The sequence below is a fragment of the Nerophis ophidion genome, linkage group LG13 (genome assembly GCF_033978795.1).
Source record: "Nerophis ophidion isolate RoL-2023_Sa linkage group LG13, RoL_Noph_v1.0, whole genome shotgun sequence".
Taxonomy (NCBI): Eukaryota; Metazoa; Chordata; class Actinopteri; order Syngnathiformes; family Syngnathidae; genus Nerophis; species Nerophis ophidion.
In genome coordinates this window covers 30,713,997-30,737,287 of record NC_084623.1, presented here as the reverse complement: position 1 = coordinate 30,737,287, position 23,291 = coordinate 30,713,997, and the positions used below count along the sequence as shown (strand labels likewise).

Genomic DNA, 23,291 nt, shown 5'->3' with positions numbered 1-23,291 from the left:
TCTTTAGTTTTACATGCTCCTTGTCAGCCAAATGGGTCTCCTGTGTGGGCTTGTTCTGTCTGTAATGCGGTGGTGACTTGTCCAGGGTGTACCCGCCTTCCGCCAGATTGTAGCTGAGATAGGCACCAGCGCCCCCCGCAACCTCAAAGGGAATAAGCGGTAGAAAATGGATGGATGGATGGGCTTGTTCTGTCCACACCTTCGATAAGATTTTACTGCATTTTATTGGGTTCAAAAGCCCATTAACATTAAACGATACACATTTTACTTTGTCACTTACCATATGTGTTTACTTGTAAGTGTACCAACAAAATATTCAAATTAAAACCTAGCAAGTCAACTCCCATAATGAAAAAAACTGAAATAACATAAATAAAACAAAAAAAGAACAGCAGAAAAAAAAAGATGTAGTTCCAAGGCAGGGGACTCTAATAGGTGACCCTGGGTTAGGCTAGATAAAACGTCTAGCTGTGGGGGAAATCCTCTCCCAATTATGGGCTGAAGGCCCCCATCGTGGCACTTGGTAGAAAGAGAAAAAAAATCTCTGTTCATTACATAGATATATCCCTCATTTGTATATATTCTCACCTATCTGGGGTTTACTATATAAACACAAATGTCTTGGAGTGAATTTAAGGTCACCTGTTTTGGTTCTGTTCATCTTACTAAGACTTTGAGAAGTCAGTCAAGATTAACAGGTCCTCCAGAGAAGGCGATGATTATCTTCTGAAGGCTCGTAGTCTCTCCTTGATGCTTTTCTCTGGCTCCTCGCCTGTCCCCTCCCGGCTCATTCCTCCCATGGTCTCCCAGGCGGAGCGGTACAGCTGATACAGCAGGCTCTTCCTCGGCGTAAGCACGCTGTCTGGCAGTCCTCTGTCCTTCATGTCTCTTGTCGCCTCCTCTGCTGTCCGGTACATCCTCATAAAACACTCGTCGTTTGGTTGTGAATGGAGTCTGGAAGCCGATATATCTTTGCTTTTACACTCTCTTTGCTTCAACATATTCTTTCATCTTTTGCAGGACTGCTGGGGGTTAATTCTGGTCAAAGTATATAGCCTCCCGTTCAGAAAAATCTTATTCTTTCCCCGAGCTTTGCACATGACCTCTTCTTTAAAGGGTAACATTACCACAATTTCAGAAGGGTTAAAACCAATAAAAATCAGTTCCCAGTGGCTTATTTTATTTTTCAAAGTTTTTTTCAAAATTTTACCGATCATGGAATATCCCGAAAAAATGCTTTAAAGTGCCTGATTTTTGTTATCTGTAAATCCACCGTCCATTTTCCTGTGACGTCATCTAGTGATGCCATTACAAACAACATGGCGGATAGCACAGCAATATATAGCGACATTAGCTCGGATTCAGACTCGGATTTCAGCGGCTCAAGCGATTCAACAGATTATGCATGTATTGAAACGGATGGTTGGAGTATGGAGGCAGATAACTAAAATGAAATTGAAGAAGAAACTGAAGCTATTGAGCAAATAGCTATTGAAGCTATTCAGCGATCGCCTTCCAACCAACGATTGCATCATTTGACCAGACCACTGGAGCAACTTAAATCCGTCGATTGGTAAGTGTTTGTTTGGCATTAAATGTGGGTGGAGGGAAAGGCTAGATGCAAATATAGCTACAAATGTACATACAACTAGCCTAAATAGCATGTTAGCATCGATTAGCTGGCAGTCTCATTAGCACATAAGTCAATAACATCAACAAAACTCACCTTTGTGATTTTGTTGACTTTATCATTGGAAATGCACCTACTTTGAGTGTCGCAGGATAGCTACACGTTTCTCTGTGCCATGTCTGTCGTAGCATTGCCGGTAAAATGTGCAGACCAAACAAGGGACTTTCACATCTTTTGACACTGGTGCAACTGGAATCCGTCGATTGGTATGTGTTTGTTTGGCATTAAATGTGGGTGGAGGGAAAGACTGGATGCAAATATAGCTACAAATGAGGCATAAATAGCATGTTAGCATCGATTAGCATGCCGTGCTAATCGATGCACACTTCAGGTAAATCATCTTGAATCCGTCCCTGATCGTGTTGTTACACCCTCCGACAACAGACCAGGCATGATGTCTCCAAGGTACGGAAAACAGTCGAAAAAACGGAAAATAACAGAGCTGATTTGACTCGGTGTTTGTAATGTGTTTGAGAAAATGGCGGATTGATTATCTCTGTGACGTCACGTTGTGACGTCATCGCTCCGAGAGCGAATAATAGAAAGGCTTTTAATTCCCCAAAATTCACCCATTTAGAGTTCGGAAAATCGTTTAAAAAATATATGGTCTTTTTTCTGCAACATCAAGGTATATATTGACGCCTACATAGGTCTATTGATAATGTTCCCCTTTAAGAGAGCAGAAGAATTTGACTATTAAGGACCACGGCTTGTCTTCTCTGTCTCTCGTGGGTATTGGCGCCAGCGCGCGTTGTGCCCTTTCGATGTCGAGTTGCGTGGTTGCGGGGATCTCCAACTGGGGATCTCCCGCAGCAGTTTTTCCACAAACTCTGGCATGGACGTTCCCTCGGCTCCTTCAGGAACATTATATATCCTCAGGTTCTCGCGTTGGGATGGCCCTTCATAGTCGAGTAGTTTTTGTTTTCTTGCTGATGAATTTGTTCAACAGGTACTCCACGTTTCGAATCCGGTGCTCCACCTTTTCAATTTATTCCTGTCTGTTATTTGTTGTTTGATGTTGCTGAGCTCGGATTTAATATCGTTCAGTCATTCTTTTGTCTTTTTGGAAGACCCGAATCTCCTCCAGAACTTGGGCTAAACCTTCGGCGTCCGCCTCCTTTGAGCGAGGGTTAGCAGTAGCATTGTAGCTTTACAGGTGAGCTGTTCATGGGCACAGAGCTTTCCTCATTTACAACAATATTTCCCCATTCTTACCCCTTTTGTTTGTTCAGAGATTATCTGAAAATTTGGTGTTTTACGGTCTAATGGGGCGAAATAACTTTTCTTACGAGGGAGATGTTACTCTAAAATGCCATTCAGCTTGATGACGTCACCCCTTTTTCATGGATTTCCAAGACTTTTACAAGCGTTGGTAAAACTTCATGCTCCAAAAAAAGGCATCATGGCAAAGTCCGCCTCATTACAAATGTGTCCGCCTTCATTCCAGACTTACGTAGTCACTTACACGGGGTGGGTGGATGAGAAAATACTAAGAAGAAAAATGGACCCAAAAAATCCCACTTAAGCGCAAACGGGAGAATAAAGCCTATGATAAGTTCAAGTCAAGCACACTTTAGGAAATCCATTTGGAAGCAATATTTCATATGAATAAAATCTCTACCCATGCAAACACCAGGACGCAGCAGCAGTAAAGATCTGTTAGGCTTGTCAGCTCACAGCCGATCTCTGATCAGTTGAAAAAGGCAAATATTAATTCCATGACAGGTATAGGGACATCTCTACTAATTACCTATGTATAGCTTGTGTGCTTAGCTGTGAAGTAGCTGCTAGCTCTTAGTAGTTTATAGCCTACCATGGCTACCTTTTGTAAATGACTTAACTGAAATACAAGACAAGACCAACTATGTGTGCTTATTGGAAGACATTTCGAGTTTTGCCCAAGTAAACATGCAGCAGGACTGCTTGTACCTGAGTGCTTACATCAGAGATTTTACAAATTACAATCTGATACGTGTTTTTTGCGGATATCAATACCAGATTGGGACATCTCTTCATTGAGCACATTAAGGACATGAACATTTAATTAATAATATCAATAATTGAATGTAGCTGAGATAGGCGCCAGCGCCCCCCGCGACCCCGAAAGGGAATAAGCGGTAGAAAATGGATGGATGGGTGGATATGTAAAAGCGCTTTGAGTTACTAGAGAAAAGCGCTATATCAATATAATTCACTTTACTTCACTTCAGCTACTGTCTGGTTGTAAAACACCAATAAAAATTAAATGTAGCATTTAGACTATACTGTAGCAAAAGTCATCACATGTCGTCCACAACCATGTGTGTTCTTAAATGTGTATTCCACGTCTTCCATGTCAAGATTTGGACTTTCATGATAAACAACTCAAATGAATATGTTGGGCGTTGATTTATTCAGAATTTTGAGAACAAAAATTTATTTATTCCATTTTGCGATAAGGCTGCAACATAACCAAATGTGGAAAAAGTGAAGCGCTGTGAATACTTTGCACTGCAAAAGGAACAAATGTGATGTTGTCCTTCCCCAGTGTAGCGCCATGGCGTATTATTTGGCCGACTTACAGTATGTACTTCTTCAACTAGTTATTTTTTCTTTTGGTACCAAATTAATGATGTGTGGGAGTGTGTGTAACCATGCAACTTTGTAACACAAGGACCACCTTAATATATGATAAAGAGTTTGTTTTTAGCATGACAATGTCTATTAAGTTTTTAAGATATCACTTAGATCAGTGGTGCCCAACATCCAGTCCGGGGACAGGCACCGGTCCATGATGCATTTGCTACCGGGTCGCACAGAGACATTGAATAATTTATAACCGACTGCGTTTTCTCCTACTTAACTTTTACCAGTCCCACCAGACACACCGATAAGCTTGTTCATAGATTTATTATAAAACTCCTGATAGGAAGTCTCCATTTACTATATTTGTTACGTCTTCATTACATAGGACAATGCACATTAATAAACATATCAAATGTAAAGGTGCCAAATTGTCGCCAAAAGCTAGGTTCCATCTGCAGTTTGTGGCAGGTTGATGACTTAAGATCAGGGCGGATCAGGAACAAAGTGACCATAGTAGTTAAAGTGCATAAGGCAGATGGAGAAGTGTTAAAATGTTGCATTTAATACTTGTGCTGAAGGAAAGAAATACACATCTAGTAAGTTAAAGTACTGGTATTATTGCACATAGTCCTATTACACAAGTAGTTAGCAATAACAAATGTCCTTACACAAGCTGACAGTGCATCTATGTATGAAATATTGCACAAAATATGAATACATAACTTTTAGAATGGAAATAGGAATAAACAGAAACTAATGTCAAGTGTTTCTAGCTTTATTATATATATCCATGCTCTTGTCCTTGAATGGGATGTATCACCTATAACCCATTAGATACTGAAGCCAAAAAAACTACTACTACTACTACCGAAAATGAGTAAAAATAAAAAGTCTATGGAGAGCTTATTTGCAAAGGGAAAAGGCCAGGCTCCTACTAATTCAACGTTATGGTGATTTTTTTGATGTATTCATTTTTCATGCACTTGTTTGCTATACTTATCTGGCACACCTGAAATGAATGCCTACATTAGATCGGTCCCCGGTGCAAAAAAGTTTGGGGACCACTGACTTAGATAACATATGAAGATAAAAAAAAAATGTTAGACAAGCGATAAATGTTAAGGTTAGTTTCTTTTGATAATTCCAAATCTACCTTTAGTTACTCCAGACGTGATCGCCTGCCGAGAGAGGGGTTGAGAAAATGTGTACCTGTGATGAAAGCCTCCAGCATGAGCCCCAGCAGCATCTGCACAGCCAGCAGAGCTATGGCACTTGGACAGTCACCACTTGGGAACATGGTGCCATAGCCGATGGTGAGCTGGGTCTCAAGGGAAAAGGAAAAGGCAGCGGTGAAGCTGGTAATGTGCTTCACACAAACCACGTGCCCCTGTGGCGGGGAGTCATGATCCAGCACATCCAGGTCTCCATTGATATGGGCTAGCAAGTACCACAAGCAAGCAAACAGCAGCCAGTGAGCCACAAATGATGCACAGAAGGCCAACAGAACCCATCTCCAGCGCAGACCCACTAACTGTCCCCACATGTCATGCAGGGCGAGCAGCCAGGCCCGGCTTGACGTTCCAAGCCATGACCCAGAGGGACACAGAGGAAGGCGGAGGGTGCAATGTCCATCTTTAGTGACCAAACGTTGACGGTTTGGTGAGGACAGAAGAGGGGAGGACGACGCCTTGCCACCCAGAACACTGCTGTTGGATTTGGTTGTCATCTTTAGAGAGCCTGAAATAGAAAATATGTGATTAAATAAGTATTTTAGCAATATTTTTAGAGATTTTATATCAGAGGTCTCCAAAGTGCGACCAACAGCTTATTTTGTGCACTGCAAAAAAGAGCTGACAAAATATACAATAAATAGACTAGAGTCAAGAAAAAAAATGCTATAAACTAGTGAAATTGTCTGTCTATGCAGCTGGTTAATTTGACTGGAAATGATCAGGAATATTAAGATTAAAAAAAATTACAGTATTTCATTCTAAAAAAAACGAGCATTAATCAAATTGCACTTCTTAAAATAAGCCTGCGATTTTGCAGAATCTCTGAACCAGACTTGTTTTGATTGATTGATTGATACTTTTCTTAGTAGATTGCACAGTTCAGTACACATTCTGTACAATTGACCACTAATGGTAACACCCGAATAAGTTTTTCAAATTGTTTAAGTTGGGGTCCACATTAATCAACTCATGGTAATTGTTATGTGGGCATAACCAAAATATCCTATTTTGAATAGTTATTTTTTGCAATTTCAACATTTTTGAAAAACAACAGGAAAAATATAATTTTTGATGCTATAATCGAGATTATGATGTAAGGTCAATGACTAAAAGTAAGTTGATAGCTCTTAAAACTAAGGAAAACTCCAGAAATACAATTCAAAATCTTGGCGAGAGGCAAAAAATTTGCAGTGTGTCTTGTGTATTCTACAGATAAAATTAGACATATCACGCACGTTTTCTCACTGACACTCATCAAAAGTGGACACTCCTTTACCCTCTCTCTTATCGCTCCTCGCTTCTTTGTTTTGTCTTGTCTTGGATTTCTTTTTGCCTGTTTTTGCACTGCTCTCTCATATCTAAACAATGAAATTGATCACTTGTCCTCTCAACAAAATTGACAAGGTCTCTGGTTTGGGGGAACTTGCCTGTCTTGACGGAACGGTTGTTGCTGGACACACAACGGACTCTTGGGAGAAGAGGAGTGCCGCATGCCTGGCTACCCTTACAGACGAGGACGTTGAACATATCATGAGAACCTGACATCTGCTGATTGGAATAAGCGTTACCCTGGTGTATCGACAATTTAGAAGATGCTGGCAGCCGTTCAACGTAGCCTAAAGGTGCCACAAACGATTGCAGCATGCGAGCAGAACTGTGGGCACTCAGACTTTTGCAATTTTGGACCATATTGCAAACTTTGGTGACATCTTGAAGACGCCAGCTGCTCTGATGGAGAAGTATGATAAATTTGAGAACCATAAATAGACAATTAGAGTGAACAGTTAAAATAAATTTTTCCGCTCGCTCAAACACAAATTTAGTAATCTGAATTGTTTTCCCTGGCTGCAAGTGACGTGACAAGGTCGTTGATTCGAGACTCTCCCAGAGGACAGTGCAGTGAAGACTTAACAAACTCCTTCCCTGTCTCTCATGGACACACACCTGTTGCTGTTGACTTTTGTTGGACTGACTGGCTGTGCTATGGCTTATACACACATATTCATCCACTAAAAATACACGCCACACACACACACACACACACACACACACACACACACACACACACACCCACACCACACCTTCGACGCGTCACCCCACGTGGTATGATAAAAACAGAATAGCGCCCCTAGTGGCTGGCAGCTTCAGCCGGATGCCCGCCCTCTCAACCCTCGTTGCAAGTCTATGGCTGTATGTTCTAATATGTACTGTATATGTGCAGTGATGGGCAAGGTACTTGGAAAATGTTTTAGGCTAAGCTACAAGTTACTTTTGATTAAATGTAGCTAGGCTACAGGGGAAGCTATCCCTAGAGAATTGTATCAAGCTACACTACAAGCTCAATGGCAAAAGTGGCTTGCTACATCAAAGCTACCTTTAACATAATTTATATCTATGGGTCCACAAGTATAATAATAATAGCAATGTTAATGTAACTGAAAGTGTACGAATGGACCACATGAGGGTGCATTACTATTAACTATCTGTCATCTAGCTGGGGACAACCTACCGCTACCTCTAGGGCTCCCCACACTTCACTGGATGTATTTACTTAGTTTGCATTTTCTTTGGCCCACCCCTATAATGTTATTAATTTCATCTACCTACAGTAAAACAACAGTATCTATCTATATCCGGAAAAAAACCCAATGACTTTTGTGTTGTGTGGGAAGAGTTGGTAATGGTTATGTGCAGTAAAACTTTTTCATCTCACCTTAATATATGTTCCTAAATTTAATGAAGAGAGCAGTAATGATTTTGGTTTACAGAGCAAACATTGTTTTTCTCTAAATACATGCATTTGTCTAAATATGGCTAATGACACACATTATTGTGGGTTTCCTTCAAGTCATCTTCATCACTAAAGGAAATATCTTATCTGGGGTAGGGAAACCCTCTGACATTTTCAACTATGCTTCTTTTTTTTTGAGTGGTCAGCTTGAAGCCTCCCTCTGTCTCTGAATCCCTCGTCGTCAAGTGACACGAGTGCATGACTATTATGATTTTGCTTACTAGTTTCGATGACCCATCTTATCTTGCCTCTGATTGACCAGACTGGGCTCCCAATAGGAGCCAGTCTGAGATCTTTTTTTTTTAAGCATCGTTCCCCAGCATCTACCTTTTTCTCAACTTTTACAAGGTGCAGTCTCTTTGTACAGTGTGTGTCTATAATTGAATGGGATTGTACTGAAAATAAATTTGGTTGTACATCTGCAATGACAATAAAGATCCATTCATCCACCCAAATTGCGAATGGTCCAAATCCCCCCTGAAAAAGCAGCTGACAGTTGGCACTTGGATGATTTTCGCGTGTCCAGTCATGATGAAAATATGTACCTGTCATGATGAAAATATGTACCAGTAAGACATTAGTGGTGGGTTTGCCACTGAGCAGGTTGTCCAGGACTCCTGGAATAAATGTTGCAAGGGTTTCAGGGGCCAAGTTGCAAGATTAGTTTTCAATTATGCTCACGCCACTTCTCAGTGTCACGGTTCGATAACAATATGGGATTGTGACACACCCAATATCAGGCCGATACCAGCAAAAAAAACAAGTTTTGGGTCGTATTAGCTTGCGTCTAAAATTGCCACTATAAGCGATGTGATACAATCCTGCAGTATGTTTACTTGTGCAAAGCTTGACAGCCAGTTTACAAATTGTTTTGTTTGTTGTTTTTGTTCATGTAATTGTAAATTGTTTTGTCTTTTGTTATTTTGTGTTTTGTTATTGAAATTTGTTTCATGAAATGTAGAAATAATTTGTACTTCCAGGCCACCGTAGTTAACATCCAAATGCCCTCCAATGAGCACACAAAGTTGGTCTTTTCTTATAATTTAGTGAAGTAATTTACAAAAGGTAAACATGGTAGGCTAATGGCTAATAGGTGCTAGCAGCTACACAACAGCTCAGCACACAATACCACACAAGCAAGACATTATTTGTGTATTTAATGTTCTTACATTTTGCCATTTAAGGTTTAAGAAGGAAGGTAAGGAATTGGAAAAAAAAAGGTAAGACATCACAGTATTTTCCGGACTATAAATTGCTATTTTTTTCCTAAGCTTGCAACCCCGTGGCATATACAAAGGTGCAGCTAACATATGGATTTTTCTTCGCTAACGGCTAAATTATGGAATGGGTTTAGCAAAGAAACAAACAATATATTAGAATTATCCACATCAAGAAAACTGTTTAAACTCAAAAGGTTTAGAAAGTACAAGGAAGAAGAATCCTGATAAACATTTTGACCCCTAGTAAAACAAGAGAACATTGTATTAATCTCATAAAGGATGAATAAAAAACATAAATGGCTTTTCTGCTTTGCTTGATCAGCTGTTTTACTGCCTACTCAGTGGCCTAGTGGTAAGTGTGTACGCCCTGAGGTTGGTAGGTTGTGAGTTCAAACCCCGGCCGAGTCATATCAAAGACTATAAAAATGGGACTCATTACCTCCCTGCTTGACACTCAGCATCAAGGGTTGGAATTGGGGTTTAAATCACCAAAAATGATTCCCGGGCGCGGTACCGCTGTTGCCCACTGCTCCCCTCACCTCCCAGGGAGTGATCAAGGGTGATGGGTCAAATGCAGAGAATAATTTCACCACACCAAGAGTGTGTGTGACAAACATTGGTATTTTAACTTTAACTTTGATCAAACATGTAGCTAAGCTATGTATCTTAACTATATTTTCCAGTAGCTTGATGGTAGCTTAACTACTTTTTTTAATGAGTAGCTTTTCTTGTAACTTAGCTACTTTCAGACTCACTAGGCTTGGTAGCTTACATCAAAGCTATAAGCTACAAAGAGAGAAAATAGACTGCAAATCCAGGCCCCCCAAAATATGGAGAAAATACAATGACCTGCATGAATGACAACATCCATATATACGGAGAAAATCCATGATGATTGGTTGGTGTTCGTGTGATGATTGGCTAAGGTTAGAGCGAAACATTACGGACTGGCCATTCAGATGCAAGATAATCAACGAAACTAGTAAGCAAAATTATAATAGTCACGCACTCATATCACTCATGACAACAAGGGAGTCAGAGAAAGAGGGACGCTTCAAACTGACGACTCGACCAAAAAAAAAAAACATACCTAAAAATGGCAGAGGAATTTTATCCCGCAGATTAGATTTTTCTTTTAGTGATGCAGATGTCAGGGATGCATACAAGGTCACACCCCTACCCCCACTAGAGAAGTCTGACCACAATCTTGTTCATTTGCGGCCAAAATACACCCCCATGGTCCAAAGACAGCCTGTTAACACTTGCTATGTGAGGAAGTGGTCCCCTGAATTGGAAGATGCCCTCAGAGACTGCTACAACACCACAGACTGGGACGTGCTGCTTCCACAGGGTGAGGACATTGATGGGCTGACTCACTGTATCACAGCTTACCTCAACTTCTGCGTGGACGTGATCTGCCCTGCTAAGACTGTTCGGTGCTACCCTAATAACAAACCCTGGGTAACACAAGACGTTAAAGCTGTCCTCAACAAGAAGAAAGCTGCCTTCAGGAGTGGAGACAGGGAGGCAATGAGAGCAGCACAGCGGGAGGTGAAACAACGCGTGAGGGAGGCTAAGGACAGCTACAGGAAGAAGCTGGATCCGAAGCTGCAGCAGAACAACATGAGGGAGGTCTGGGAAGGTGTGAAAACCATCACAGGCCACAAGACAAAGACCAGAGCTGTTGTGGGGACAATAGAGAGGGCCAATGAGATGAATAACTTCTTTAACCGGTTTAACCAGCCCGTGTCCTCTCCGTCCCCCACTCCCCATCAAAGCCACCCCCTCTTCTGCTCCCTCAACGCACCTCCCCCCCAGCCATGGCAGAACCCCCCTCCACCACCTCCACGCAGACATTAGTCATCTCTGCGGACCAGGTCAGAGGTCAACTGAGGAAGCTACAGCCAAGGAAAGCAGCAGGCCCAGACAAGCTGTGCCCCCGACTCCTGAAGACCTGTGCTGCAGAACTGGGTGAACCACTTCAAAGGATATTCAACCTCAGCCTGCACCTGGGAAGAGTGCCCACCCTCTGGAAGACATCATACATCGTTCCAGTTCCCAAAAAGAACTGCCCCAGTGAGCTGAACGACTACAGACCAGTGGCGCTCACCTCCCATCTAATGAAGACATTGGAGCGGTTATTTCTCAGCCTCCTCAGACCACAGGTGCAACATGCCCAGGACAGCCTGCAGTTTGCGTACCAGGAAGGCGTTGGTGTAAATGGGTTATACTTGTATAGCGCTTTTCTACCTTCAAGGTACTCAAAGCGCTTTGACACTATTTCCACATTCACCCATTCACACACACATTCACACACTGATGGGGGAGCTGTCATGCAAGGCCATAACCACGACCCATCAGGAGCAAGGGTGAAGTGTCTTGCTCAAGGACACAACGGACGTAACGAGGTTGGTAGAGGGTGGGGATTGAACGGTACGGCCATACGATTGTACGGCCACTCTCCCAACTGTGCCACGCCGTGCGGAGAGTGGAGGATGGTATCCTTTACCTGCTGCACCGAGCCCACTCACACCTGGATAAGGGAAATGGCACTGTGAGGGTCCTGTTCCTGGACATCTCGAGTGCCTTTAATACCATCCAGCCCCGCCTCCTTCAGGACAAGCTCTACAAAATGCGAGTGGACCCCTGCCTCGTTGCCTGGATTTCGAACTACCACACCGACAGGCCACAGTACGTCAAACTGAAGGACATCACGTCTGACACTGTGATCAGCAGCACCGGAGCACCGCAGGGAACGGTGCTGGCCCCTCTTCTCTTCACCCTGACTTCTGCTACAAATCAGAGCTGTGTCACATCCAGAAGTACGCGGATGACACAGCCATCGTCGGGTGCATCAGGTACGGCAGAGAGGAGGAGTTTCGGAACCTGGTGAGGGACTTTGTTGTCTGGTGCCACACAAACCTCTTGCAGCTCAATCCGTCAAAGACCAAGGAGCTGGTCATTGACTTTGGGAGGTCGAGTCCACGGTCACAACCTATTGTGATCGAGGGAGTTGAGGTACAGACCGTGGACTCATTCAAGTACTTCGGGGTTTGGGTGGACAATAAGCTGGACTGGACTGTTAACACGGACCACCAGTACAAGAAAGGACAGAGCAGGCTGTACTTCCTCAGGAGACTGCACTCCTTCAACATTTGTAAAAAACTCCTGTGGATGTACTACCAGTCTGTGGTTGCCAGTGTTCTGTTCTACATGGTAGTGTGCTGGGGGGGCAGTACATCTAAGAAGGACAGCTCCAGACTTGAGAAACTGATCAGGCGGGCCGGTTCTACAATCGGAATGAAACTGGACTCATTGGTGATGGTGGCAGAGAAGAGGACTGTTGACAAACTACAAAGCATCCTGGATGATGCCAGTCACCCTCTGCATAGCGTTATCAGTAGCCAGAGGAGCCTGTTCAGTGCTAGACTGCTTCATCCCAAGTGCAGGACAAATAGACTCAAGAACTCCTTTGACCCAGACGCCATTAGACTGTACAACTCCTCTCTGGGACGGGAGTCGGGGGGTACTAGGATGACAGGGGATGCAAAACATTAACAGTGCAATACGTTTTCATAACATGGTCACTACTGCCTACTTTGTCTTGTTATATTCTTATTTTACTGTTATATTGTCATTCCCATTGTTTTTATTCTTTTTGTAATATTTCTCTATTTTGTTTCCTTTTAAACCCCCATTACTTACTTTTTACTTTTTTTTAAATTGATCTCAACTCTGTACACTGCTGCTGGAATTTAATTTTCCTGAAGGAACTCTCCTGAAGGAATCAATAAAGTACTATCTATCTATCTATCTATGACATGCAGACAATTCACAATAATGTGTGTCCTTGGCCATATTTAGAAAGATGTATGCATTTAGAGAAAACAATGCCCAAAGCCATAGTTTTTATTTGTTTACTCTGTAAACCAAAATCATAACTGCTCTCTTCATCTAAAATGAAGAGAGCAATGAACAAATTTAGGAACACACATTACGGTGAGGTGAGTTCGTGAAAAGTTTTATTGCACATTACCATTACCTATCCCGTCACTGTTTTTGTTAGTCAAGATATATATATATATATATATATATATATATATATATATATATATATATATATATATATATATATATATATATATATATATATACATATATATATATATATATATATATATATATATATATATATATATATGTATATAGGCTGTTTTCTTTTTCTTTTCTTTTTTTTACTGTAGGCTGAGAAAATGAGTAACATTATAGGGGTGGGCCAAAGAAAAGGAAAATTAAATAAATACATACATATACACACAACAAGAAAAGTCCACAAGCGAAGGGAGGGCGGAGGGAGGCCATGGTGGCGGGTCACCAGGTCGTGTGTCCCCGAATCCACCGAGGACAAGTCATGTGGCGGCGGCGGATGGAACGCCGTTGCCGCAAAAGTATTGGCGGGCGACCTCGAAAAGGCCACAACGGTGGCCGCCGAGAAGGTGGGTGTGTGTGGGGCCAAAAGTTGAGCAGCCGTAGAGTTTTCTGAGAGGGCCGCCTGCAGGCCCCAGATTGCTGCTTGCGCAGCAGGCCAGCTTGAGGACGCTGAAACGTCGTCGAGGAAGCAGAAGGTGAAGTCGTCATCGCTGTGGAAGCAGGAGGCGGCGTCGTCGTCGTAGAAGAAGCGGGCAGCAGCGTCGTCGTTGCCATGGAAGCAGGAAACGGAAGCGTCATCGTCCCTGTGAAGCAGGTGCGGGTGCTGCAGCCGAGGAAGGCGGCGTCGTCGTGGAGACAGGCGTGGAAGTCGTCGACGTGTAGACAGGTGTAGTCGTCGTGGAGACAGGCGTAGTAGTCGCCGACGTGTAGACAGGCGTAGTCGTCGTTGATGTGGAGACAGGCGTAGTCGATGTAGCAGGAGCTGGTGTAGGCTCCAGCTCCGGAGCAGGTTCTGGTGTGGGCTCCAGCCCCAGAGCAGGCGCTGGTGTGGGCTCCAGCCCCGGAGAAGGCGCTGGTATGGGCTCCAGCCCCGGAGCAGGTGCTGGAGTGTGCTCCAGCCTAGGAGCAAGTGCTGGTGTGAGAACCAGGCAAGGGTCAAGTGCTGGTGTGAGAACCAGGCGAAGGTCAGGTGCTGGTGTGAGAACCAGGCGAGAGTCAGATGCTGGTGTGAGAACCAGGCTTGAGTCAGATGCTGGTGTGAAAACCAGGCTTGGGCTAGGGCTAGCTACAGGTGCAAGCCGTGGTGCTAGTGGAGGCGGCCTAGCGGGCCGCAGTTTGACAGGGCGGAACACCGGTGGAGGAGGACGCGCTGGAGATTGTGGCTTAGCGGGTCGAAAAACCGGTGGAGGAGGTCTCGGAGGAGGTTGTGGTTTGACGGGCCGAAAAACAGGTAAAGGTGGCCGCATGGGAGGTTGCGGCTTGATGGGCCGAAAAAAAGGTAGAGGTGGCCTCATAGGAGGTTGCGGTTTGACAGGCTGAAAAACTGGTAAAGGTGGCCTACATGGAGGTTGCGGCTTGGTAGGTCGACAAGCCGGTAAAGGAGGCCTACTTGGAGGTCGCGGCACAGCCACCAGCACTAGCCTGGACCACAGCAGAGTGTTTCCGTCTCCCACGCTCGAAGCAAAGTTCACGTACTTTCGCCAAAAACCTCTTTGCTGCCTGACGCGGAAGAACCTTTCAATGCTCGGACTCAACTGTGAGGCCTGTGTGGCATAACGATGCCGGATTTGTTCCTCCAGGGATGCGTCGGGCAAAAACACAGCGTAAGGTAAGATATAAGTATTTATTAAAGTAATAAAACAGGCTAGAACAAAAACACTGGTGCTAACAGAAAGGCAAACAAAAAGCGCTAGCATTGAAAGCTAGGAAAAACTAATGGAAACACAAACACTTGGCACAAAGGCACGAAAAGGAAAACAACACAATTAGCATGAGAGCTAGGAATCGACAAAACGCAGCACGAGAGCTAGCGAGTAATAATATGGAAAACAAGTCATCAACAGTTGCATGAAAGCAAACTAGAGTCCGAGGATGAGTGAACAGAAAAGGCTGGCTTTCATAGGATGGTGATGAGTAAAACAGGTGTGCGGGAACCGAGAGTAGCAGGTGGAACTAATATGTAACCATGGTGACGGACTAAACAGGAACTAAGGAGTCAGACGACGGAGAGTGATACAAAAAAGGAATCAAAACTACAAAATTGAACGATCCGAGCAGCGGATCGCAGCACACATACTCTTAGAGGTAGTTGAAAGGTGTCCCAGCTGAATGACAGATAGTTAATGGTAATGGACCATTATTGGGTCCATTACACTGTACACTCTCAGTTACATTAACATTGATATAGATAGAAATTCCATTAAATGCAGCTTTAATGTAGCAAGCTACTTTTGCCACGTAGCTTGTAGTGTGGTTTGCTACAATTCTCCAGGGATAGCTTCCCCCTTAGCTTAGCTACATTTAAATGATAGTAACTTGTAGCTTAGCTTACTACATTTTCCAAGTAACTTGCCCATCACTGCTGTTTGGAAGCAATTAAGGTATGTAAATAAACACGTTTCCTGACTGGAGATCAGTAGACACACCTTTCTCTTTTCTCAGGTTATTAATCAGGTGGTTTCAAATGCCAGCAATGGTTCCTTGTTCTCAATGCTGCTCTATGCTTGTACGTTTGTGTGCCTCCGCCTTGGTTCATGTTTTGCTTTTTACTGGTTTAGTTTTTTGACACACCCGTGGACCGATGCTTTTTTTCTCCGTTATATTTTATTATCAAAATATTATTTTACCTCAATGCCGCCAATAGTCTCTGCATCCTGGAGTCAGGCCAACAACACCAAACTCACCCAGTGACACGTTACGTCCTAAAGCAAAGTGTTTCATCGTAATTTGTTACCAAAGTAACCTTAATCTCCTTAAAAAACATCTCAAAACGGCGTGCACGCTAGATGTTTTTTAAAAGTTTTTGAAAATGGTACTTTTTTTGAGTAATTTTCCAACAATACTTATCTGTTTTTTGTTTAGGCATCAAAGTACTGTACATCAGTACGTTGTGTTTCAAATACCTTGGTTTTACTACATCTGAGGTTTTCTTTTCACTTTTTAAAAAACTTTTTTCAGCATATTCAAAATTTTTTGGCCTTCAATTATGTGTAAAGATAAGTTTTATTTACCCTTTATGTGTAATATTGGGGAGCATTTGTCTATTTGTTATTATTACATTATGACGATCGATAAGGTAATGATGCTAACAACATAACCGCTAGTCTTGGCGCTATTTTCACAGCGATAATCTCAAATTGACCAACTTTTGGCAGAACAACTTTCTAATAGACTTCCTCTTGAAACTCGTACCTCATCATTGACACATCTCCACATTGGTAAGTTTTTGACGCAAGCAATGTTAAGACAACAACGGAAATATTATCGAACATTCGGTGAGGCAGTTCAGGCTGGCTTAGGCTGCTATCAGCGAGCAACAGCCGTTCCTTCAAAGTGGAGATGAACTCTCTTGATTCGAGATGCACTTAATTTTGACTTCAACAACACAGCTTTGGCGTGAGCTAGTGTATGTAGAACGACAATGCAGGACACGACAGAATGCTCAAAAGCAATTTTCCCCCCAATTTTTCATATGTGTGAGCAAACGCCAAAACTCCTTACGCATTCATCCATCCATCCATTTACTACCGCTTATTCCCTTTTGGGGTCGCGGGGGGCGCTGTTCAGTGGCGCACATGTGAGCGACGGCAGACGTGCACACTGTTATGCGCTTATTTTTTTATTCGATTTTGTGTGCGGCCTAGATTTGCCGTGCCCAGAGGACTCGTGAGCAGTATGCATTTGCAAAGGCGCGTACCTTAGAGGGAACGTTGCTCACAAGTAACTACAAAGCTAATGATTGTAGCGACTGTTGACCAAGTTTTTGCCGAACAACTTACGCCCGTGGTTTCAGTTTTAACGTACAGAAATTATTCGGGATGTGACAAAATACTTTCAAGTCGTGGCCGGACGACGGCTATAGCAATGGCCCTTGCAGGATCCTCCGCGCGACTGGTGAGTATTGTAATCTACAGTAGAACACATTCAAGGCTGAAGCAAGTGTAAAGGTGATTATACAGGTGCTATTTCATATTAAAATGGCTCTAATAATATTTAAAACCCCCCAAAAACATTTAATGTCCCATACCAATCAGCAGTGATGACTGGAGAAGACTGTAACTGTTTCAGCTGCTTATAACTGTGATGGAAATGGGAACCTCTTCTTACATGTTATGTCCTATGCCTTTTCCTGGCCGAGGCACAACAGTCATCAGTCCTCAGATTGGCTGACCCACATCGATATAAGCGATTGTCAACATAACCTCTAATATCCATTTATTTCGCATTTACTTGTGACTGGTGGATTATAAATAGTTTCTAAACATAAGGCTGTTTGTAGACATCAGTTTCCTCCATTTTGCATGTATTCATAATAAATGGTAAATGGGTTATACTTTTCTACCTTCCAGGTACTCAAAGCACTTGACACTATTTCCACATTCACCCATTCACACACATTCACACACTGATGACGGGAGCTGCCATGCAAGGCCCTAACACGACTCATCAGGAGCAAGGGTGAAGTATCTTGTTCAAGGACACAACGGATGTGAACAGAATGGCAAAAGATGGGGATCAAACCAGGAAAATGTGTATATATATGGTATTCACAGTAATCACAAAATGTAAATTAATCTAATAAAAAAAAGGCAACTCCAACCCATCCCATCTTTACAATAGTTAAGATAGAAATTTTCAAAGCAATTGAGAAGACATACATATACAAAATGAAAAAAACAGGAAAAACAAAAATTATACAATCAACAGTATCAATAATAATAATAATAATAATAATATTAACAGTAATATTTGTTTAATGTTTTTAATCCATAAATTGGTTCTTAAAGAATTTGCACACAAAAAAAAGATTCTCAAAACATTTAATAATAATCATTTTAATTGGATAATTACATTTATATAGCAGTTTTCTACACACTAAAAGTCCTTCACAGAGAAAAGAGAACCCATCATTCTGTCACTCTACATTACACCTCGATGGTGGAAAACTACATTGTTAGCCAAAGCTGGCCTGGGGCAGCCAACCTTCTGAGGATGGTTGGCTGCCAATTTGAGCCCACGACCCCTCAGACCACCACAAAACATTTGTTCATGAATTGTCTTGCCCAAGGACACAGCGGCTGTGACTAGTTTAATGACAGCTAGAATCGAACCTGGAACGGCCACTTTCCCATCTGAACCACGTTGTGTTGTTAAGAATTGATTTAGAATCGCAATAAATAAAAATTGCGATTTGGATACGAATACATTTTTTATAGCACCCTTAACAGCTACTTTGCGAGGTGCCTTTTTGTTAGATGCTATTTTGCTTTGCCTTGTCTTGGCTTGACTTACCTCGTCAAGTGTCTGCTCACCCGCGGTGCACCCCTGCTGCCACGCTGGGGCTTCCTGAGTTTTCCTTTTACCTGCACCTCTCTTCCCGTCTCTGTATTTCGGGGTAACGCCGCATACCACCATTACCGCAGACAACAAAAAAAGGACCTTTGGGCCTGTGCCGGAACTTTGAAAGTAAGCAGCAATTATTGTCTCGTGGCCTCTTTATTGTTTTCTTTTTTTATTGATTTTGACATTACGTCAAGTCTCATGCTAAAACACGTTTGCGATAATGATGAAGTTTATTTAATACAAGTCAACACAAACTCACCAATTTTTCAAAGAATTTACACTTTCTGGTCTGAAATCTTATATCAACAAAAGAGGTAGAACTGAGTAAAAAGAGGAACATATTGAACCTGGACGAGATGACTTGGTCGACAATTACACCATAAGTCTCACTTACCATCCACTGGCCTGTGGTTAAGGTAGACAGAGCAAATATCCCAGGTTTTTATAATATCCTACTATATCTTTAATAGTATTTTCCATGAAAACATGTTCATCTTTCGTCATGGATCTGAATCAAAGTGTGTACAGCCACTCTTGATAGCCAGATGCATGTTTGACGGGCAGTCCTTTCCAGAATTTCTATTTCTATGTCAATATTGTTGCCAGGAGATTAGAGCAGTTTCCAGCTGGGAATCGGTCTGAGGAACACAGCGACATGCAGAGAAGGAATGTGCCTTTCATCTGCAGGGAGCTCTAAACTTACCAAACTACACTTATCTTGTTCAATGACTGATGCACTTTTATTACCATTTCAAATGTTTGCAATCGTACTTTTGCATTTTGCGGGAATTTCTCTTAAATAAAACAAACAATGAAGGCATTTAAAGTATTTGAACACAATTACTTCAAAGACAACATCATCTTAGCACAATATACTGTATTGTACTGTGCTAAAGTTGTAATTACAAGGTGGGTGAAGCATGGTCTTAGTGCAATAGAACCTTACATACTGCTGAACACATTCTAGCGTTGTTTTTCTTACTTTCCATAGTGTAATTTAGATCTAGAGTCCATTGTAAAATGGATGTGTAAAGATAAAGCTGTCTCCTACAGTCAAGTTACATGGGAGCCAGGCCTCCCACAAGGCACACCTGATCTCAGTGGGGGTCTTTTCACACATGGTAAACATTCATTATTTTTATATATATGAGTGCTATTTATAAGTTAACCTTTTAAAACCGGCGGACCCCAACACCGTACAGTACAGCTGCATGGTGTTGCTATGGTAACTGCTGCGCTGCACTTGTGTCAATATATACACATGCTTTACATCCACAATCCCAGAAGAACGTAAGCTAAAAGCTCAAACAAAAAAGTGAGACAAACATTGAGGACAATACAAAAACCACAAACATTTAAATGGGAAAATATTAAATATCATATGTCATGAATGTTTTCATAAAACAAAACACATTTGAGATAATAATTTAGGATAATAATTGAAACACTTAGGCCTTCCAAACTAACATTTCTTCACCGCTTAAACACACTGAACAAGCAGCTTTGTTTAATCTTATCAAGTTGCACATTTACTGTAACCATTAAAGTCTCCTGCGGGGGGGCATGCCTTTGGGGCCACAGGATTGTTACTCCTAGGTGTGCTGCAAAGGTTCCATTTTGGGGCATTTGCTTTTTTTTCTGCGCCGTATTTTTAGGCGCACTGTAGTTAAATTGGTCTTTTCGGGTCTATTTTCATACACAAGGCGCACCGAATTTTAAGACGCATTAAAGGTTTTTATTTATTTAAAACATTTCCTTGTAGTCTACGAAACATGTGATGGTGGTTCTTCGGTCAATGTTTTTACACAATGTTTTCAAGTCACTTTCTGACAGTCTCTTCAGGATGCCCCGTTTTTTGGGCTGGTCTTTTAATGTACGTGCCTTCACTTTGACAGCTTCTTCTCCCCAACATCTTTTGTTGTAGTTTTTATTGCTTCCATAGCGAGTCTACTGGCAGATTAATTTGGAACTATACACTATTAGAATTAGTATTAGAAATGGGAACAGCGGCGGATGACTGCACCACAACAAAAAAAAAAAGAAAGAGCTCATTGACTACAACGCGGACTATAATTGTAGACCATACTTGCCAACCCTCCAGGATTTTGCGGGAGACTCCCGAAATTCAGCGCCCCTCCCGAAAACCTCCCGGAAGAAATTTTCTCCCGAAATTCAGCCGGAGCTGGAGGCCACGCCCCCTCCAGCTCAAACATGCACTATTCGAAGCTTGAAAGGGAGGATTGCAGGCGGATCTGACGGCATTTAAAGTCATTTTTAAATACGACTGCTAATCCTCCTCCATTTCGACTGGACGATCGCGGAGCATTAAAGTAGGAACACTCCGAAGGCAGTAGTTCATTAAGAGGGGCGGACTCACCGGCTCTCGGCCATGTTTCCGTCAGACAGAGGAAGTCAAGTCCGCGGGAAGTGAAGAAATCCTTCAGGATAAACGTTTTGTTTGTCAAAGATCTTGCGTTCATCTAGCTAGCTTACTTGTCGCCGCCTGCGTTTGTTCTCTGAGCCACTACATTGACAGCTCTCTACTTTGCTGCCAATCATATTTGGATGATTACAACCCGAACACAGTTAGTTCCTAACCAGCTTTAGTTGTAGAGTATTTGTTAGACGCCAGTGAGAGGGAATATTTTTGACGTGACAAATGCACACAGAGGTCAAAACACAAAAAGTATAATACTCAAGGGGGCGTGGCTACCGGATTGATTTGCCAAATGGGAAATGTTTAATGAGTTCTATGCTTGCATGTTACATAGTTTTACATGACATTTTCAAAAGTAATATTGGTAGTAAATTATCTACAAAAAATTATGTTGTACATTACATGGGGCATGTAAGTGTAAAAAAGACAGCCAAAAGAGGTTGGTAGACGAGAATTAAAATAAAGGTAAAATATTGTGTAAAAATGGGACATTGTATGCAATAAAAATGAAGATGATGCAAATGGCATTTTTTAATACCTACGAGATGCTTCATGACAATCACTGGCCATTGAAACAAATTAGTAAGAAGCAAAATAAAAATAATTTACCATGGATGACAAAAGGACTGAAAAATGCTTGCAACAACAAGAAGAATAGATTATTTAGAACATTTATAACACAACGATCTACAGAGGCAGAAAACAAGTACTAAACGTATACGAACAAACTAACTGGCATACTACGAATACGGATGAAAGACTATTTCATTCAATTATTGGACCAGAGCAACATGGGGAATCCTAAATAGCGTTATTAATAATGGTCCCAAGAAATATTACCCGAAATACTTCTCAGATTGAATTGTCAAAAATTACAATATGAACAAAGTACTTGAAAGCTTCAATAAATACTTTGTGAACATTGAACCAAATCTGGAGGAAAAGATTCCGAATCCCGAGACAGTTGTGGACTTAATGATACTATAGACAGAAATCCCCACTCAATGTTCCTCGAAGGTGTGACAAAAGAGGAAATCAATATTGTGAAAAAAATTAAATCCAAGACCCCAACTGATTCCAACAAAATTGATATGGAAACGATAAAAAGGTTATTGAAAAGATTTCAGAATGGCCGTGCGCAACCCGAGTGTCCCTGGTTCAATCCCCACCTAGTACCAACCTCGTCACGTCCATTGTGTCCTGAGCAAGACATTTCACCTTTGCTCCTGATGGGTGCTGGTTAGCGCCTTGCATGGCAGTTCCCTCCATCAGTGTGTGAATGTGTGTGTGAATGGGTAAATGTGGAAGTAGTGTCAAAGCGCTTTGAGTACCTTGAAGGTAGAAGAGCGCTATACAAGTACAACCCATTTATCATTTATTTATTATTTAAATCAGAAAAATATCTTTCAAACAGGCAAATTCCCGGATAAAATGAAAATAGCAAAAGTCGTACCAATTTATAAGACTGGAGACAAACACCAGTTTACAAACTACAGACCTATTTCTCTACTTCTACAATTTTCTAAAATTATTGAAAAACTGCAAAACAAAAGATTGGAAACATTCATAAATACAAATGAAATACTCACAAACAACCAACAGGAAGCAATATGTGAAGATAGGTGAACACACTTCTACAGCGCTAAAAATATTGTGTGGTGTACCTCAGGGATCAATACTGCTACCAAAATTGTTCAATCTTCATATAAACAACATTTGTAAAATTACAAAGGATTAAAGTTATTATTATTTGCAGATAAAACAACTGCATTTTGTGTAGTTTAATGTTTTTATAATATTTATATTATCTTTGTACTGTAGGCAATATTAAGATCTGTTCAGGGAGAGCAGTGGAAAATAACCT

General features: G+C 41.8%; 1 protein-coding gene across 1 annotated transcript in view; it reads right to left on the bottom strand.

Moving 5' to 3' along the window:
* The window catches only part of kcnj13 (potassium inwardly rectifying channel subfamily J member 13), a 54,323-nt gene that overhangs the window by 16,736 nt on the left and 14,296 nt on the right, over positions 1–23,291 (bottom strand). Inside the window, exon 2 of the mRNA XM_061919463.1 lies at positions 5,465–5,992. Within this exon, the coding sequence (XP_061775447.1) occupies positions 5,465–5,981 (517 nt within the window). The 5' untranslated portion in view covers positions 5,982–5,992. The remainder of the gene's footprint in view (positions 1–5,464; positions 5,993–23,291) is intronic.